This window comes from Sardina pilchardus, chromosome 2, assembly GCF_963854185.1.
Source record: "Sardina pilchardus chromosome 2, fSarPil1.1, whole genome shotgun sequence".
Lineage (NCBI taxonomy): Eukaryota > Metazoa > Chordata > Actinopteri > Clupeiformes > Clupeidae > Sardina > Sardina pilchardus.
Window position 1 is genome coordinate 34,893,868 of NC_084995.1, and position 17,236 is coordinate 34,911,103.

A 17,236-nucleotide genomic window follows, 5' to 3' on the forward strand; every position below is an offset into this window, starting at 1 on the left:
CCAAATCATGACATCTTCAGACCACTATTCCACTGCTCACACAAGACAGAGGAAGAGAGAGGAGACAGGCACACAGAGACAGAGAGAGAGAGAGAGAGAGAGAGAGAGAGAGAGAGAGAGAGAGAGAGAAAAGAGATGTGCAGACAGACAGATAGACTATGACAGCGGAAGAGAGACACGGTACCTTGCTCATCCAGGATTTGCGCTTGCAGAGGGTTTTCCTGCGTTTGACGGCCTCCCACAGTCGCCTCTGGCCTGCAACACAACAGCATGGATGAGAGCGTCAGCCACAGTCCTTTTCTCTTTTGTTTGGGGGGGGGGGGGGGGGTAAAGAGGGGAGTCGGGGACTGGGGAGAGGTGGTGGGTGGCGTGGAGACTGCAGGAGAAAAGGAGAAAGGCCTTGGAGCGAGGGATTAAATCTGCTTTAGACAAGCGACATTCAGCCATGCTGAGCTGAAAATTACATCAGCCACGCGTGCGTGTGTGTGTGCGTGTGGGTGCGTGTGTGTTTTCCCGTCTCTCTCCAAAGAAAGCCTTTTAAGTGTGAAGTGACGAGCGTATTACTGTAGGCTTTGGCACACTGGCACACCAGGCTGATGGGCAATGGCAAAGTGCTGAGAGGAACAGCAGCAGCCTCAGTGTACAGTAGGAGGCCCAAGCAGACTACAGCAGAGCGCTGCTCAGCAGTTTCTCTCAATTACAGGTTTCAGTTTTTACTGTTGGCTTTCTGTTTTAAGTTCACTCTTTTTTTAAAATGACACCTGATGAAAACCTAGAGGTTCGAACTGTAATACACCCAGAGGCTTTCACTACTATCGCTAGTATTAAAATATCCATGTACTGTAGCTCGCAAGAGGGGAAAAGTGCAGAGTGTAAAGTAAGGGAACAGAGAGAAGGGGGGCAAGAGGGGGGCAAGAGGGGGGGCAATAGCGGACAGCATCTCATTCTGTCCCCAGACAGAAACCTGAAGCTGGGCTGGAGAGATCATCTTCTCTGTGGACACAGAGACAGGGTAAAGGGTGCAGGGGCATAAGGAGGATGGGGTGGGGGGGTGTCAGAGAGCAGGGGGGTGATTTGGGCAGGGGCAGGAAGCAGGTGTTCCTCAGGGCTGTTGAAAGGGCAGCGGAAGAGACAGGAGGGGCAGCAGGAGAATGGGCATGGGTGGGTGAGTGGGTGGGTGGGGGGTAGGGGGGGTATCAGTGCCAGCTCTTTGTGTCTCAGGCTCACAATGCCAGGCTTTCACACAATGCACTCAAGGGTGAGGCCCTTACGCGGTGCCTGTCTTCCGCTGACATTTACCATTTACCATCTAACAGGTCTGGAGACGTCAGAGGTACTGTAGAACGCTGGCCTCCATGTGCTGCACATGGACTCCATGAACTCTATGGTCTCTAAGACATATTCTCACTATGGGAAAACTTGCTGCCTCCTGAACCACGCCTGTCCATCTCTGCTTCTAGTCAAGTTCAGGAGAGCAAATTCTCAGAAATTCGGCAGAGTTAATGCTGTACTAAGCTAGTCTAAAAAAGGAACTGATCAAAAATCACACGACCTGCAACAAATCTGAAGAGCCATGCCTTATTTATGGATGAGGAGGCTAATTAATAATCGTCAAATCACTCTAATCTACTAATCTGCTTTTGCTCTAATCCTTCAGTACAGGGGGTCAACCCAAGTGTTTGTGTGTGTGTGTGTGTGTGTTGAACCTGTTTTTGGTTGTCAGCATCATTAGAAGACATGTTGACTGTGCTCTTCAGCCGAGTGTGTTGATGTGTATGTGTATGCGTATGCGTATGCGTATGTATATGTGTATGTACATACTGTAGTATGGGTGTGCATACAGAATACTCGTTGAGAGCTATGCTACTGTAAGGTGCCCTATAGTAAGTAAAACCATTTGAAAGGGATATTCTGCATACTGTAGCTAGTGCTGCATTTGTGCATGTGATTTTATGTGTGTGTGTGTGTGTGTGTGTGTGTGTGTGTGTACATGTATGTGTGTGAATGTATGTGCATATGTGCACTGTGTCACTGTGACCAGAGGGAGGGGGACTCACTAGGGTGTTCTCCACAGATTAACACCAGCAGATGGCCTTTTGTTTTATGGCAGCTTTTTTGGAAAGCCTCATAGCCGCCCTCCCTTACTTCCTTCCTTCCTTCCTCCCTCCCTCCCTCCTTTCCTGTCGTCTTTCTGGTGCCTTTCACATTTACACCTCATCATTTCATCAATGTTTTTATCGGCAGGCACATACAGCACAGGTCAAATATGAGAACATCCTCACTTGGCCTGCCAAAGACAACCACCTCTTCAACCTCTCCATCTTCCACTGTAAAAGAAAGCTTCAGTGTTTGCTGAACACTTAGGCTTATACTTCAAAATCTGCGTACCTCACTCATTTTCGCAGACTATACGTAGATGGTGTTGTGGTATCTTGGTTAACTCAATACAACAAAAGAGCTAATGGAGCCACAAGAGCAGGCTCTACCTCTCCTCTGCTCTCCTCCCCTTGGTTCGACTGTCACTCACCGGGTCGGCCCATGCCAATCTTCTCCAGGTCTTCATTCTTCACGTAGTCAAAGTGCGAGAGCCGAGTGACGTTGAGGTCGTCGCGGATCCGCAGGAAGTACTGCTGGAGCTGGACCTCCATCAGGAGCTCCAGCAGCCATTCTGTGCCCTCCTCACACTGCATGCTACTCCCCAGCTTCTACAGGAAAAGGAGAGCGAGCGAGAGAGACAGAGAGAGAGAGAGAGAGAGAAAAAGAGGAAGAGAAAGAGAGAAAAGGAAAAATAAAGACATATTGTATTAACCAACACAGAACTTTTCTCTCATGGCAAAAACAACAGAGACTCTATGCCTCAAAAGTGCCTCACATAATAACATTAAAACAATAATAATAATTTAAAAAAAACTACATGTACACACACTGTCGAACCTGAGAAGATGTGTCTGCATTGTGTGCCTGAGGAGAAACCCACAAAACAATAGGGATTCCATCCGGTAATCTCTCTCGTATTCAGAGAGAAGCACTCATCCACTCCACTACCATCAGCTCATTAAACACCATTCAGTAGCACTACATCTGTCTACATCTGTCCAGCTTATGCACCAGTGGCCTGCACAAGTCTAAAGGTTCTCAGAGAGCATTACTGTACATGACAGGTTCTCAAGGCAGGCAGGCACACACACACACATACGCACTGAGACCATCCGTCTTCTCTAGACATGCTACATAAGACATGTGGTTAACACGCATACACGCACACGCACACACACACACACACACAAACAGACACAGACATGCACACACACCTGAAGTTCATAAAGCACAAGGTTTTGGCATAGGTTCAAACCATATGCACTTCCAGATATTCAATCAACGTCCTGTGCCCACCCCCCCCACTTCCCAGAAGAGTCAGCCTCCATGATCTCGTCCATCAGGCAGACATAAGTGCATAAATGCCTCAGCTGGGCTGCAGAGCCTTCTCCATACTCACTCAAGGCCGGGCACCAGCAGCCTCGTCACCAACACAGCCTGCCAAGTCGCTCTCAGGAAAAACAAAAAAATAAATAAATAAGGGTAGGAAGCAGCCGGCCTCCCCTGCCTGGACTTCCACCAAGAGCAGAAATGAGCCTGGCTCCGACTGATTTGCCCACTCTTTCCATTTCTTTTCTTCCCGTTTTTCTTGAGAAAAGCACGTTGGTCATCAGCTGCTTCCAATTACTACACAACCGCCCCCTCCAAAAACACTTCATCGGCCCAACCAACACCCCACCCCACCCCACCCCCCTTTTCCGGCCCCTGTGTGGTCAGTGGATGAGTAACGATGTTAGTCAGACAGGGCCTATTGATGTCATCCGCTGAATGCTGCAATTCACACAAGTCCTTAAAGACAAACCTCAGATGACATTAACTGGGAGGTGGTGGGGGGGGGGCTGACCTGTATGTCAGGGGCAGTCTGCTGATATTCTCTCTAGTCTCCGGTACAGTAAGTGCTACTGAGAGTGAATGATTAGGCCCATTCTGTGTCATGTGAGTTGTATTATTATACATTACATGTCTCTGAGTGTTTGTCCGTACAGCATATGACTGATGCAGTCCTTATTTTGGACTGAGGCAATGTGTGTTAATACTGTGTGTGAATCACCATAATATGACCATTTCTTTTTTTTTTTTGACTGAAGTAATGTGTGTTTATACTGCGTATGAATCACTCTAATATGATACAGCTGACATTTAGCCAACATTTATCTGAAGTCATAGACTGCAATGTGTAGACCTTGATTTTATGAGAGCTCCTTATGCTCCTTGCCAATTGAATCTGACCTTGGCATTCCAACAGTAGTTCTGCCGTTGAAGCATGAGTTGGTCTGCGGAGAGGCTGCCGTCTCTGCTTGACTGCCTTAGATGGAAGTTAATTTTGTGTAACTGTGTGAAGTTCTCATGCGAGGGCCTGACTAGGGACCATGAAAGTGAAAGCCTGTGTACTGTGTGTGTGTGTGTGTGTGTGTGTGTCACATTGTTTGTGTGAAGAATGCATCTGTGTGAGTGAATGCAAAACACTGTATGAGTTCTCCTGTGAGAGTGTAAGTGAGTGTGAGTGAGTGCCTGTGTATATGTATGTGTGTGCGTATGTGTGTGTGTGTGTGTGTGTGTGTGTGTGTGTGTGTGTATGTGGATGTGCGAGGGCCAGGGGGCTTGCTCCTCAGTCACAGGGCTGCTTTTTATAGTTGTGCCTGAGCCTGCGATGCCCTGAGGGGTTGCGGCATCACCAGGCACGGGGCAGGATCAGCACCCCCCATATAGCCTGCAAATTATGTGGAAGCTGAAAAATGTGGACCTGCACAGGCCCCCCCCCCTGTGCCCAGCAGCAGAAGCAGGAGCACAACCAGCAGCAGCACCACAGCTCTGAGGCAGGAAGAGTGCTCCATCAGCGAGCTAGTGCTTAGGAAGCTACAGTAGCCATCTGCTGGCAGCTACCGGAGTGTAGTGGTGTGTGCAGAGTCAAGGTGTAGGCCGTGTCTTCAGGCATGCATGCGTGGGGAGGTGGTAACGAGAGAGAGAGAGAGAGAGAGAGAGAGAGAAAGAAAAAGAGACAGACAGACATTGGTCTTCCCAAGAACAGCCAACCAATTCCTCTGGAATAACTGGACATCTTGTCCATGTGTGTGAGTGGGTGCAATGTATATTTGCTATGGTTAGCATACTGCATTGAGACAACGTTTCTTGAAAAGCAGATAATGTAATTATAGTAAGTAATTGTATGCAATTATTGTATGTTGCAATACGTAATGTAATACATTATGTTTTTGTACACACAGCATATATCATAGCTTTTTCTGGAATGCAATGTCCACAGTGTGCACAACATGTGAGTCATACATTATAAAACGTGAAATATGCAGTCCATTGATCAAATATTGTAAGAGACAGCAGACTTGAGCTGGTAGAACATGTCAAAGAACAAGCTGACAGCCATGGGAATCGAGTCTCCAGAGGTTGTGTCTTAAGAATTAGGGTTCACAAAACCACCCCTTTGTTCCCTAAGCACTTCCTGTATTGACACAGGCAAGGTCAGAGGTCACTGGGGGTCCGGCAGTCATTCCTTTCAGTCCCACCATTACTAGTGACCCCACTGCTCCCTTTACTTAATGACCCCAATTGCTTCAGAGGGAACCACAAGAAATTCAAATAGACTCTACGTCGTTGGTGATTTATGCTGAAATTAGCCTTCATGAACAACTCAGGCAGTTCCCAGATCTCCTGAACAGCCCCCCAATCCCTATGCCTGTGACCTCATGACCTGGAAGCAGAACTTAGCTCTGCAGCGGTCAAGCTGTGGTCAACCAGTTTTGGCAGGATAATTCTGAGGAAGTGGGGAAGAAAGGCAACAATTAGGATAAACCGGCCGGATCTAGAATCAAAGGCCTAGACTAATGGGCTGCTGGAGCAATCTCCAGTGTCTCTAAGAAAACTAAGAGAAAACTTTATTGCATGCAACTTAATTCTACAACAATCACTCGAGCCAGACCCCGGCATGGATAGCACGCCCTTGATCTCACAGCAATCCACGTCGTGCACGTTCCCCTCACACAGACACCGGAGGCAACATTTCACACCTCAACAAAGCAAATACTGGGGCGGCAGACACACATCCCACAATCTCCTGCTACTTCCTGCCCGGCCAAGCAGAGAGCCAGGGCCCCAAAGCTCAAACATGGATGCCATGTGTGGGCCGGTAACTGTCTGTTCTACTGAACAGACACAGAACAAATATACAGATGGAGGAAAAAAAGGGTTCACACCAGAAAGAGAGAGACAGAGAGAGAGAGAGAGAGAGAGAGTAGAAAGGGGTAAAAAAAAAAAGGAAGAAGAAAAAGTTACTTTAGAGGTCAGAGAGCAATGCCCTGCTCCCCATGGACCCTTCCATAGGGCCTCTTGGTGAGCAGCTGTGAGAGGGTCCGTCCCACAGACACACAGTGATGGCGCACAAAGCTGGCCTCAGCACTAGGGCACGGGGCGGAAACTAGCCGTGGGTCGCCTCACACAGCTGCTGGGTGTCACTTGTAGAGGGACAGTGGGAAATGCTAGCGCGGCCGGGGAGGCCAAGACCTGCCGCCTTCGACAATTCACAAGAGGAGCACAGAGCTGGCTTTAGACGTGCAATTACGTCAGCATGCAGGAGATGATGGTGTATGTTTAATCGTGTGTCTCTGGCATGTTCATTAACCTGAACCAACTCTTAACTCCTGTGTTAACCCACCAGAAATGTTTACTTAAGACCTACTGTGGCCTCAGTTTCAGTTTCAGTCACAGGGTGGAGGGAACATGTTCATGGAGATTATATGATGGTGGAGTTATATACAGTAGAGTTGTTATTCGGCAATGTTCGGCAATTTTTCACATAGATCTCCAGTCCTCAAGGTCACCGAATACTGTCGATACGGAAAAAATTTTAAAAAAAATCAACGGTGATGTTCATGCCCCTAGAGTGTAGCGCTGCAGCTGCCTGGCTGCTTTAGCTGTTGGAACTAGCAACTCTAGGGGTTCATGCATTCTGGGAAGTGAAAACATGAAAACATTCCTAGTCCTGATTTCTCCAATCTGATGTCACAATACCAAATGCCAAATCCACACATGGCACCACTTCTGATGCAATTTCATTCGACAAAAAATAGAATCTAGTGACAAGACTTCCGCACCAAATCATCCACTTGACTGCATACTTCGTCACCAGTGTGCTAGACTGGCCTTGCGTCAGCGCTCCCAGCGCTATCGTCTGGGTTGCTTCATTAGTAATCCCGGCGTCCCGCGGAGGTGGAGCGGCAGGAGACACAGACATGAGGGCATGCCTGCAGTCTGAAATCACTGACCCCGCACTAGTCTCTGGGGGGGGGGAAGCTTAGTCACAGCAGAGCCATCCCACACGCTTCCCATCAGCGCTGAGGCTTGGTGAATAAACACACAGGCACACAGGCACACACGCACGCACAAGCTCACGGAGGGTTTGGTAAACACAGTGTGGGCAAACACTTCTCTTTCCCTGACGCAGACTAGTAGGACCCAAACGCCGGTGAGGCGACGACACTCTAGCCTCTTCCGAGCCGCATTCCCCGCATTCTCCCAGCGAGAGTGTGAAACTCCTGGGTGGGCCGAGCGATAATACCACGAGCGAGCGAGCGATCGCTGGCGGAGGACGACGGCGGGCGACGACCTCGCTGACACTAAAGGTGCTGTTGGCGTGGGCAGCGGATTGGGTTGCAGTGCAGGGGAGCCAGCACGCACTGACCCTTTACAAAGCCCAGGCCTGCTGGACAGCACGACTGCAGGGACAGTGGTGGGGCTCGGGGAGGGGAGGGGAGGGGAGCGGGGCCAGACAAAATTGCTGAACAGTTAAGGCCATGCTATTAGAAAGTTGCAGGACCGACTCCCATATGTGTGGCCCACGGCCACATACTTGGACCACGGCCAACGGTTTGGATGCTGAACGGCTACACCCCGAGTAAAAACACATAATACGGAGAAATGGTTTTGTGGCGTTTTAAAACAGCACAGGGGCTCGGTTTATGTCTGGTCATAAAGTCACGAATCCACATCATGCAATCAAGACTTTTTCAAAGTCAAGTAGACTTGCATGGAGGACAGATGATTCTCCGGCCAACAAACCAACCAACTTGCCTGTCCTGCAAAGGGTTAATGTCGTGCACATGCTTAGCTGAGAGTTCAACTGCAGTACACGTGTGAAAAGCTGAGCTACTTGACAGTTGCTCACATTCACATACACGGTCACTTGGCACGTACAGTGCACGCATACACATATACACACACAAACTTCTACATCCCCCCAGGTAGGCATTCCTGGCCTTGTCTCTGATTTCTCCTTCTCTCCCTCTCTCTCTTTTATGACTATGCAGTATGACCAGCTCGTCCGTGTTTGCAGAAGTAGAAAACCAGACTTACTTTGTACACATGGAAATGTGCCAGGAAGGGGAACGACTTTTTGAGTTTGTCGAAGCGGCGCATCCTGAACTCTGGCGTGCAGCAGGGCTGTCCAGACAGAAGCAGAAGGGCAGTTGATAGAATGCAGAGCGACTCCGACTCACTCCAGACACCCAAGGCGGCGCGGGTCCCCAGCGCGAGCAGGACAAAAGCAGTCCAGAGGCAAAAGACCCGGGGAAAGAGGCGACTTCTCTGGTCCTGCAGCCAGCCGACTACATTCCATTGCGGGGCAATCCACATAAGCTAAGCTCCTTTCCAACGCGAGCCGAAGTGTTGTGCTAGCAGCAGACACAAATGGCCAAGCCCCAGCACACAGCACAAACCCCAGGGAGAGAGAGAGAGGGAGGGTTCAGAGGAGGGGAAAAAAACAGAGAAAAGGAACACCAGAGGGGAATGAGCCAACAAGAGAGTACGGTAGAGGGGCTGGGAGTGGGGTCGGGGCTGGGGGGATGGAGATGTTGAACTCTTGAATGTTGACTTGGCAGGCTTCTCAGGACATCCAAAAATACTGAGACTGCGTCTCCGATGCCAAGCGACTCCCAGGCACTCCGTCCTCAGGCACAGCTCCCTCCGGACGCCCCTGGGAATAGCTCCATCCTCTCAGGTGTGGATGTGTGCAGCAGCAAGGCAAACAAAGTCCCGGTGAACGAGAGCAAGGGGGGGGGTCCTCCACCTTAGGCAACGAGCCTGCAGTTAGTCCCTGCCACTGTCCGGTCCTCTCTCCATCCCCTTCCACTGTACGGCTATTAATAGATTCGTCTTCTATTCACCCCGCCTTTCACACACACAGACACAAACTTGCTCCACAGACAGGCAGAGAGAGAACTAGCCTGGCGGGAGAGACTGAGAGCAGAGAGCGAGTGGGTGAAAAGAAAAGGGTGGGAGAGAGAGAGAGAGAGAGAGAGAGAGAGCGAGAGAGAGGGGGGATGTCCCTCAGTGAGTTGGAATAATGTGAGAATGTGTGTGTCCCTATGCGTCTCTAGCTAGAGGTGGCTGCTGAACTGCACGCGTGCGTGCGTGCATGCCTGTGCGCGAGTATGAGAGCGAGAGTGTGTTTGAGGCGGTGGGACGTGTCGTTCTATCCAAGCGGACGAGCCTGGGGTTGTCTCTCTCTCTCTCTCTCTCTCTCTCTCTCTCTCTCTCTCTCTCTCTCTCTCTCTCTCTCTCTCTCTCTCTCTCTCTCTCTCTCTCCCTCTCCCTCCCTCTCTCTCTCAGTGTGTAATTCCTGCTGTTAACAGACAGACGCTAGGGAAGTGCCCCCACTTTCCCTCCCTCTCTCGCCCCCCTCCCTCTCTCTCGCCCCCCACCCTCTCGGCCCGTGCCCAGGACAGAGACTCTATGGTATTCCGATGGAGGAGCATTTGATCGTCAGCCAAGAGGTCAGATTTAACAGCAGGATGGAGAGCTCATTTCCTGTGGGCCCCCTTATGCTAGGATCTTAACAAGCCCACCCCACCACCACCACCCTTCTCCCACCCTCCTACCATCCCTCCCTCCCTCCCTTCATTCCTCTCACTCTCTCTCTCTCTGTCATTCTAGTGCTCTGACCTAGCAGCCCCTCGCTTCATTGGTTCTTCCTTCCACACTCTCCTCCCACTAGACTGAATTTCTCCTTTATTTGGTGCTGGCTTTATTTCCTGTCTCGATCCCTTCAAAAATGTTATCTCAACCAAATATACACAAATCCAGTACAGCTTCCCCCCCCCCCCCTCTTCTCTCTCTCCTCTTAAGGGGCGCTGTGCCGTCACCAAACAAGAGGTTAGTCCTCAGAAAACACCAAGTTGTGGTTCAACTCCCCCCCCCCCCCCCTCCCCCCTCTCTCTCTCTCTTCCCTAAGGCTAGTTGTGAAACCAGATGTGAGGTATTTCCAGTGGTAAACAATGTGATTCATGTTCTTTTCTGAAGAGGAAAAACAAGAGGACTAATACCGCGGGGACCAGCGCCAGTGAACTAGGGATCCTGGGATGTCATAACCAGCCTGCGTCCAATTAAATTCCTGAGCCGAAGAATTTCCAGTGCGGCTCAGGACAGCCCAGCTTATGCAGCTGGAATGTTCTGCAGAGCGAGGCTATTGGGAGGACGCGGAGACCAAGAGGTGGAGGAGGAAGATCAACAACACCAACAAGAAGAAGCATCAGACAAACACAGATGAAAAAGAAAATACGAGGACATGCCAGGAGGATACACGCTGACAAAAAAAGAGCAAATACCAAACACAAAGTAAGAGGAAGAAGACGACGATGAACCCTGGAGAAGAGAGGAGAAAAGGAACAGCTGTTTGCGGGTGGACTCTGATGTGGATTGCTGTCTGACTCCTTCACCCCAGACTATATAAACACAGCCATCTGCAGCGTATACTGGTCTCATGGTACAGCTAAAGCCTCCACACTCCACACTCACAATCCCAATGCCGGCCTATTAATAAACCCTTGTACTGTATGTTTGGACATTAAACATTTAGAGGGCCTCATACCAAAGTAACTTCAGCGCATGGAATATGTTGTGAGTGAAACATGTGTGTGTACAGATTGAAAATGAGATTCACTGCCAATTACATGATACGTTAAAGACACCCAACCCAACACACTAGACACTAAAATGATCAGTGAGCTGAGGTGAAGTGGCTTCACTGTGTTTTATAGTCCCCCACTGTGGACATAATCCTTGCTATCTGACCTACAGTAACCTCTGCAGGGATGAGGCTTCGCACATTGGCAGAGGATGAGCAAACTTCTCACAGAGGTTCTGCATCTGACACCTCAGCCGGGGCACAGGGCCCTGCCAGAGACCACCCTACCACTGGGTCTTAGTGCCCATCCTCCCGACTCCCTGCTGCAAATCTACCATAAAACTATCAAGGCTACGGACAAGACAAGATTAGTGAATTTGTGTTGCGCTGCTACCTAGGTAGCCTAGTAATCCACTCAGTGCATAGTACATAGTGTAGGCTACAGCAGCATGCTGGGGTACTTCAGGAAAAGACTGACTGAAGTCAACCTTATAGATCCCTTTGGGAGGTGTTTAAGATGGGGCTTAGACCATTCATGTTCAGCATAATGTGTAGCCTTTGCATCACTGACAAAATATTAATTACAGTAGTTCAATAGTTCCATTAGGATAAAGGTACTAACGCCACTGCCATCTCCTTTGCAAAATGAGAAGAGGATCAGAACAGTATTCAAAGCAAATATATTAAGTGTCACCACCATAGCCAGATTCCACCTTCCACTGCTCCCAGCTCAGTATTCAATAAGATAATTTCAGTGAATTTATCTGGCTATACCTAGCACCATCAGACTGAATAGTGGAGTCCTCGTTGTTGTAGTGCTTCAATGTTCCACAAGGGGGCAGGAGACTCACAGTGTGGTGTCTGACACCAGCGTGGGAGTGACCTTTGGCATTTCAATGCATCTACGATACCAGACAATAACAAACGCACCAGAGATCAAGTCCATTAACGTATAATATATTCCAGGCCAAATGGGTGCGTCCTTAATACCGTATCTATTTGTTCAGGGATAATGGGGACAGGACTAACCACCAAAACAATGCCGTCTATTACTTTATAGCATGTGGGTGGATTTACTTCAATTATATTTATATAGGGTCTGCATAAACACATACAGGTTTAGTTAGTAGCTGGTTTCAAGGTTTATTTCTTTCATATCCAATTTCCATTTCTCTCCCCACCCTTTGGTTCCATTTCTTTCTGTCTTTGCTCATCTTGACCTCTGTCTTGATTTGTTCTGCTCTTCCTAAGCGATTAACAATACACAGCGACACAGCGACAGGCATCCAAGCAGGTCCTCTGCTCTGGAGGCTGGGATCGTCAGTCTGGAAACTCCATATCGGAATAACACAAACAATTCACCGCCCACATGCATATGGCTGCACACAGCCATGTATCCCAAAGGTTAAAATAACACTGGCAGAGTGCAGCATGCATTCAACTGCTTGACTACACCATGTTTTGCACCACCATGGATCTCTAGGCAGCCCGCTTAGAACAGCTTGTGAACAAGTCAGGGGCTGTATATGTGACTACACCTCTCTGAGTTCCACTGAACAGGGGGACTTGAGCAATCATGAAATGGGAGTCAAATGGTCAACACAGGTTTCCAACCCGCTAATTCTGCTAGCTGGGTGTACTGGGCCAGGATTAAAATGGTCCTGGTTCTGCTGTCCACTACCACTGACGGCTCAGCTGTGGGAGAGGGAGTTGTGGAGCAGCTTAGATCGGACCCTGTGTTATCCTTTTATCCGGTGCTCCAGGGGCCGGTGGGATCAAGACGACAGACTAACCAGATTACAGCCTCAGGTAGGGCAGAGAACAAACAGCGTGACTCCCATTAAATATGAATGGATGAATCTCATTTCAGGACAGACAAAAGGGAAAGACAGACAGTCAGATGCGCGCACACACACACACACACACACACACACACACACACACACACACACACAGAGAGAGAGAGACTGTGTGTGTGTGAAAAGATTACGTTTGTTTTTTTTACTTCTCTCAATGTGCTCATTGTTATTGTACAAATTGTTATGCTGCTTTGTTTTGTGCTTTGGCAACACTGTACCTACAGTCAAAATAAAGCAACATTGAATTGAATTGAGATGGAGAAAGACACAGGGAGAGAGAGAGAGAGAGAGAGAGAGAGAGAGAGAGAGAGATGAAAAGAGGAAGACAGCAAATGAGAAGGGGAAAGAGAACAGTGGTGACATAGGCATGAGGTCAGCTTCATCCCCCAAGAAGTGAAACATCATTACAGTCTCTCTCTCTCTCTCTCTCTCTGGGGGGTGGTGAGGTAACACTCATTTTTGTGGGAACAGAACACTCAGTGCAGAGTCAGCTGTCTGTGTATGCGCTCACCCTGGGAGTCAGAGGGGGGTGTGCTGCTTGGGATTCAACACACACACACACACACACACACACACACACACACACACACACACACACACGCACAACCTCTGTCATGATAGATCTTGTAGAGAATTATGACACGCTGGCAGGGGGAGCAGAGAATAGAAGCATTCTCTCTCTCGCTCTCCCTCTTCCTCTCTCCCTCACAAATAACCAAACGCTAACCCAACACTAACCCAAACCCTTACAGGTTGGCCTAACCACCCCAATGCTGTCTGTCACCACCGGATATCATTGCATTCCTCTGCCCTCACTATAGGATATGTGATGAACAAGGTCGAGGGCACAGAAGGAGACCACAACAATGTACCACAATGTACCATAACGCAGCATATTTACACACACACACACACACACACACACACACACACACACACACACACACACACACACACACACACACACACACACACACACACACACACACATTACAGACAGGACATACAGCTAACAGATACAGAGCAATACCTGTACCAACAGTACACTTACAAATCCCACTTTGATCAGTCTTCACAAACACTGTACGTATAGCAACAAAGAAACCAGACACCCCCTAGACATGAGCATCACACTGAAACAATAAACACACAGCTACACAGGCACACAGTCACCCTTCCCACATAGACAGACGTTTACATGACACCATCACAGGACGCCAGGTGAGGTTACTCATCCTCTCAGAAAGGAAGGACAAAAAGACAGCACTTATTTGTCTTCCGTTTGACCAACAAGCTGGTTGTGGTCTGCAGCGGAAGACTGAAGGAGCAGAGGGCAGCACTCTGACCCTGCAGTGCCCGCTGCTTCTCCACAGTGGAGGTGCCCCCTACAGCAGGCACCCACTGACAGGAGGACACAGGGGCAGGGAGCTGGTGATGGGGATAGGGTTTGGGGTTTCGGGGTACGGGGCTACCTCGTCGTCGTCGCTGGGGAGCCGCTGGTACTCGGCTGTGTCCCCCATGTTCCAGGTCATCTGCGCTGGGCTCGGCGGGAGCGGCGTTGCCACTGGACAGGAAGAAGCGACGGGGGTCTACGCGGCGTGGATCTCAGGCTTATTTGTGCTTCATCACCATCATCATCATCATCGTTGTCGTTGTTGTCATCATTGCAGCCCTCGTGTCAATTAAGGTGTCCTGTTCCTGGTGCCCTCTGAAGGGGCTTCGTCACGGCTCTCCGTCTCCACAAACACCCTCAGCAGGGCGATGTCCGCTGGACCAGTGCTGATGCACACTGTCCTTGTAGCACACTGCAGAGCTCTCTCTCTCTCCTCTCTCTCTCTTTTTCTCTCTCTCTCTGCACTCCCTCCTCTTTCTCTCTCTCTCTTCTCTCTATTCCCGCAGCATGTCTCAGTGCGTTTCACCTTCACTCAGCCCCATCAATCGCACTGCCTCACAAACAAGCTCTCGTCCTCTGTTTAGCATCTTTATGGTCTCTCCGTTTCCTTCCTTTCTTTTTCTCTCGCTCCCTCGCTCTCTTCCTCTCTTGGTCCCTCTCTCTCATCACAGCATCTCTAAAGCAGCTGTGTGCTTTCGACTGGACAGGCAGCTGACCACCAGCAAATGAGGAGTTTTCCCTTTTTTTGTTTACAGCGATAAAAGCAACCCTGTCCTGAATGCTCATCCACTGCCACAGGGGTAATCCTTTTTTATCCTTTTCTTCTCTTTCCTCCTTTCTTTTTTTGGGAAACAATATTCGTCTTTCTCCAGGCTCTCTCCTCTCCTCCCTAAACCTGCGTTTTTATTTTTCGCCTGAGCCGCTCAAACAGGGCTTTGCTGAATGGTCGCCCCCGACGAAGCGGAGCCAACCTCGTCGCTGCATTTTCCTGCAACAAGCAGCAGTCCTGAGGCAGCTGGCCAATCGGAGCGCAGCGCGGAGTGTGCCGGCGGAGAGGAGGCGGCCGGCGAGGGGAGGGGAGGGGAGGGGAGGGGAGGGGGGGGGGGGGGGATTGTTAATGAGGAGGGCTTTAATCCAGGGGAGAGAACAACACGGTGGTGAAAGCGGCGTACAGAGGGGGGGGGGCATCTGGGAGCTCACCAAGAGAAGGACATCTGGACGGGAGGGGGGCAGGGAGATAAGGCGCGGCTTTGACTATGAAGGGGGGTGGGGGGGGGTCTATTTCCCCTCTGACTGCTGATCTGCCCCCCCTCTCTCCTTCCCTCCCTCTCTCTCCATCCCTCAGGCCAAGCCACTGTTTTGCCTCTCTTCCACCCACTGACAGAGAGCTCTGCATCTCCTCTTCTCCTCTGTATCCTTCACTCCTTAGCACCACACACCTCCTCCCCAACCTTCCTTCTGTTCCATTCTCTCCTCCCCTTCTCCCCCCCACTTCTTGTCATTTGCCCCCCTCCCTCCCTCCTTCCCCATAACCTCTTCTCCTCTCTCTCCTCTCAGCAGGGCTCTGTCTGTTCAGTGGGAATCAGCTCTAAATAAATCCCTCTAATATCTGACCTCCATTAGTCGTCGCCGCTGCTCCTGCTGACCCACTAAGGCTTTGCCCCTACAACCACTCAGATCCCACCAACCACCCACCGCCCCACACATACACACACACATACAAACACATACACACACACACCGCCCTACACATACACACACCCACCACCCCACACTGCCAGCAGCACAGACAGCAGCCGTACAGTCCAGGTCATCAAGGAATAACTCAAACAGCAACAGAAGTGCTTCCTCTCTCGTTGCCGCTGATCTCTCATTGGCTTTCCATTCCACCGTAGTTTCGGTTTTTCTCCCAGAATTATCAGAGTGGAGTGAGAACGTTTGACTGCCGAACGCTGGGCTGCCTGGAAGCCCAACTCTGTCCCGTTCCCCCCCTCTTCTCCGCCCCACCCATCCCTCTATACTAGTGTGGCCCGTCCCAACGCTGCTGCTGGCACCGGGCCGCTGTGTGATGGTAAAGGACATCAGAGGACACTCTCTCCATCTCTCGCTCCATTTCATCATCTCCTCCTATCAGTTAAGAGCTCCTGGCCTCCTCCCTATACTGTATGAAAAGCATGTCTGACGTCGTTAAAGCCTCCACCCTTAAACACCCATGTCCCCATTTCAATTGTTTTCCCTTCCACACGTTCTATTATCAGCATCTCTCTCTCTCTCTCTTTCTCTCTCTCTCTCTCACACACACACACACACACACACACACACACACACACACACCAGATGGCTCCAGAATCAGCAGCGGCCGCATCATTAAACCCAGCTTCCCCCGAGTGTCCTTACAGCAGTAGCACACCCCCCTGCTGCTAGCACATATCCTCCTAAAGCCGCAGACGCAGACACACACACACACACACACACACACGTGCATAAAAGCACACAATAACACTGGACATTAAAACACTTACAGTAAAGACAAAACTACTGACATATGACCACACAATCCCACTGACATGCAACACTACATACACTATTTTATATTCTGTATACTGACACAACCACATACCTAAACATACTGTACACACACTATACACAGACACAAATGGTCAAACACAAAAAAAGTGGATATGTGATGAGAACATAGTGTGGGTGCGTGGGCAAGAGTGTCGTGACCTATGTGGAGCCTGTGGATGCTGGGCTGGGCAGAGCTAGTCTAGACTGGGCTGGACTTCCCTTATAAAAACAAAACTCAGAACTCTCCATAATAACAACACCATTACGCCCTGACGGCACTGCACTCTTCCCAAGACAAATAAAGTCACAGATGGGCTCTGAAACGCCGCCCAACCAACGGTCATAAACACAGCTAACCATTCGGGGCCGCATTCTTGGTAACAGGGGTTTTGCCGTTCCGGTTCAGAG

The 17,236-nt window shown here is 49.8% G+C and overlaps 1 protein-coding gene across 7 annotated transcripts in view; it reads right to left on the reverse strand.

The window, feature by feature from the left end:
* The window catches only part of tnk2b (tyrosine kinase, non-receptor, 2b), a 60,323-nt gene that overhangs the window by 23,498 nt on the left and 19,589 nt on the right, over positions 1–17,236 (reverse strand). For 2 of the 7 annotated variants that reach the window (XM_062528420.1, XM_062528428.1), the window contains 2 exons: positions 2,528–2,705; positions 185–255 (listed from right to left, as the gene is read on the reverse strand). In XM_062528420.1, coding sequence (XP_062384404.1) covers positions 185–255; positions 2,528–2,690 — 234 coding nt within the window. In that variant the 5' untranslated portion in view covers positions 2,691–2,705. Of the gene's footprint in view, positions 1–184; positions 256–2,527; positions 2,706–8,460; positions 8,786–14,339; positions 15,493–17,236 lie in introns of those variants that run through there. The other 5 variants (XM_062528412.1, XM_062528405.1, XM_062528387.1 and 2 more) reach the window with 5 other exon arrangements.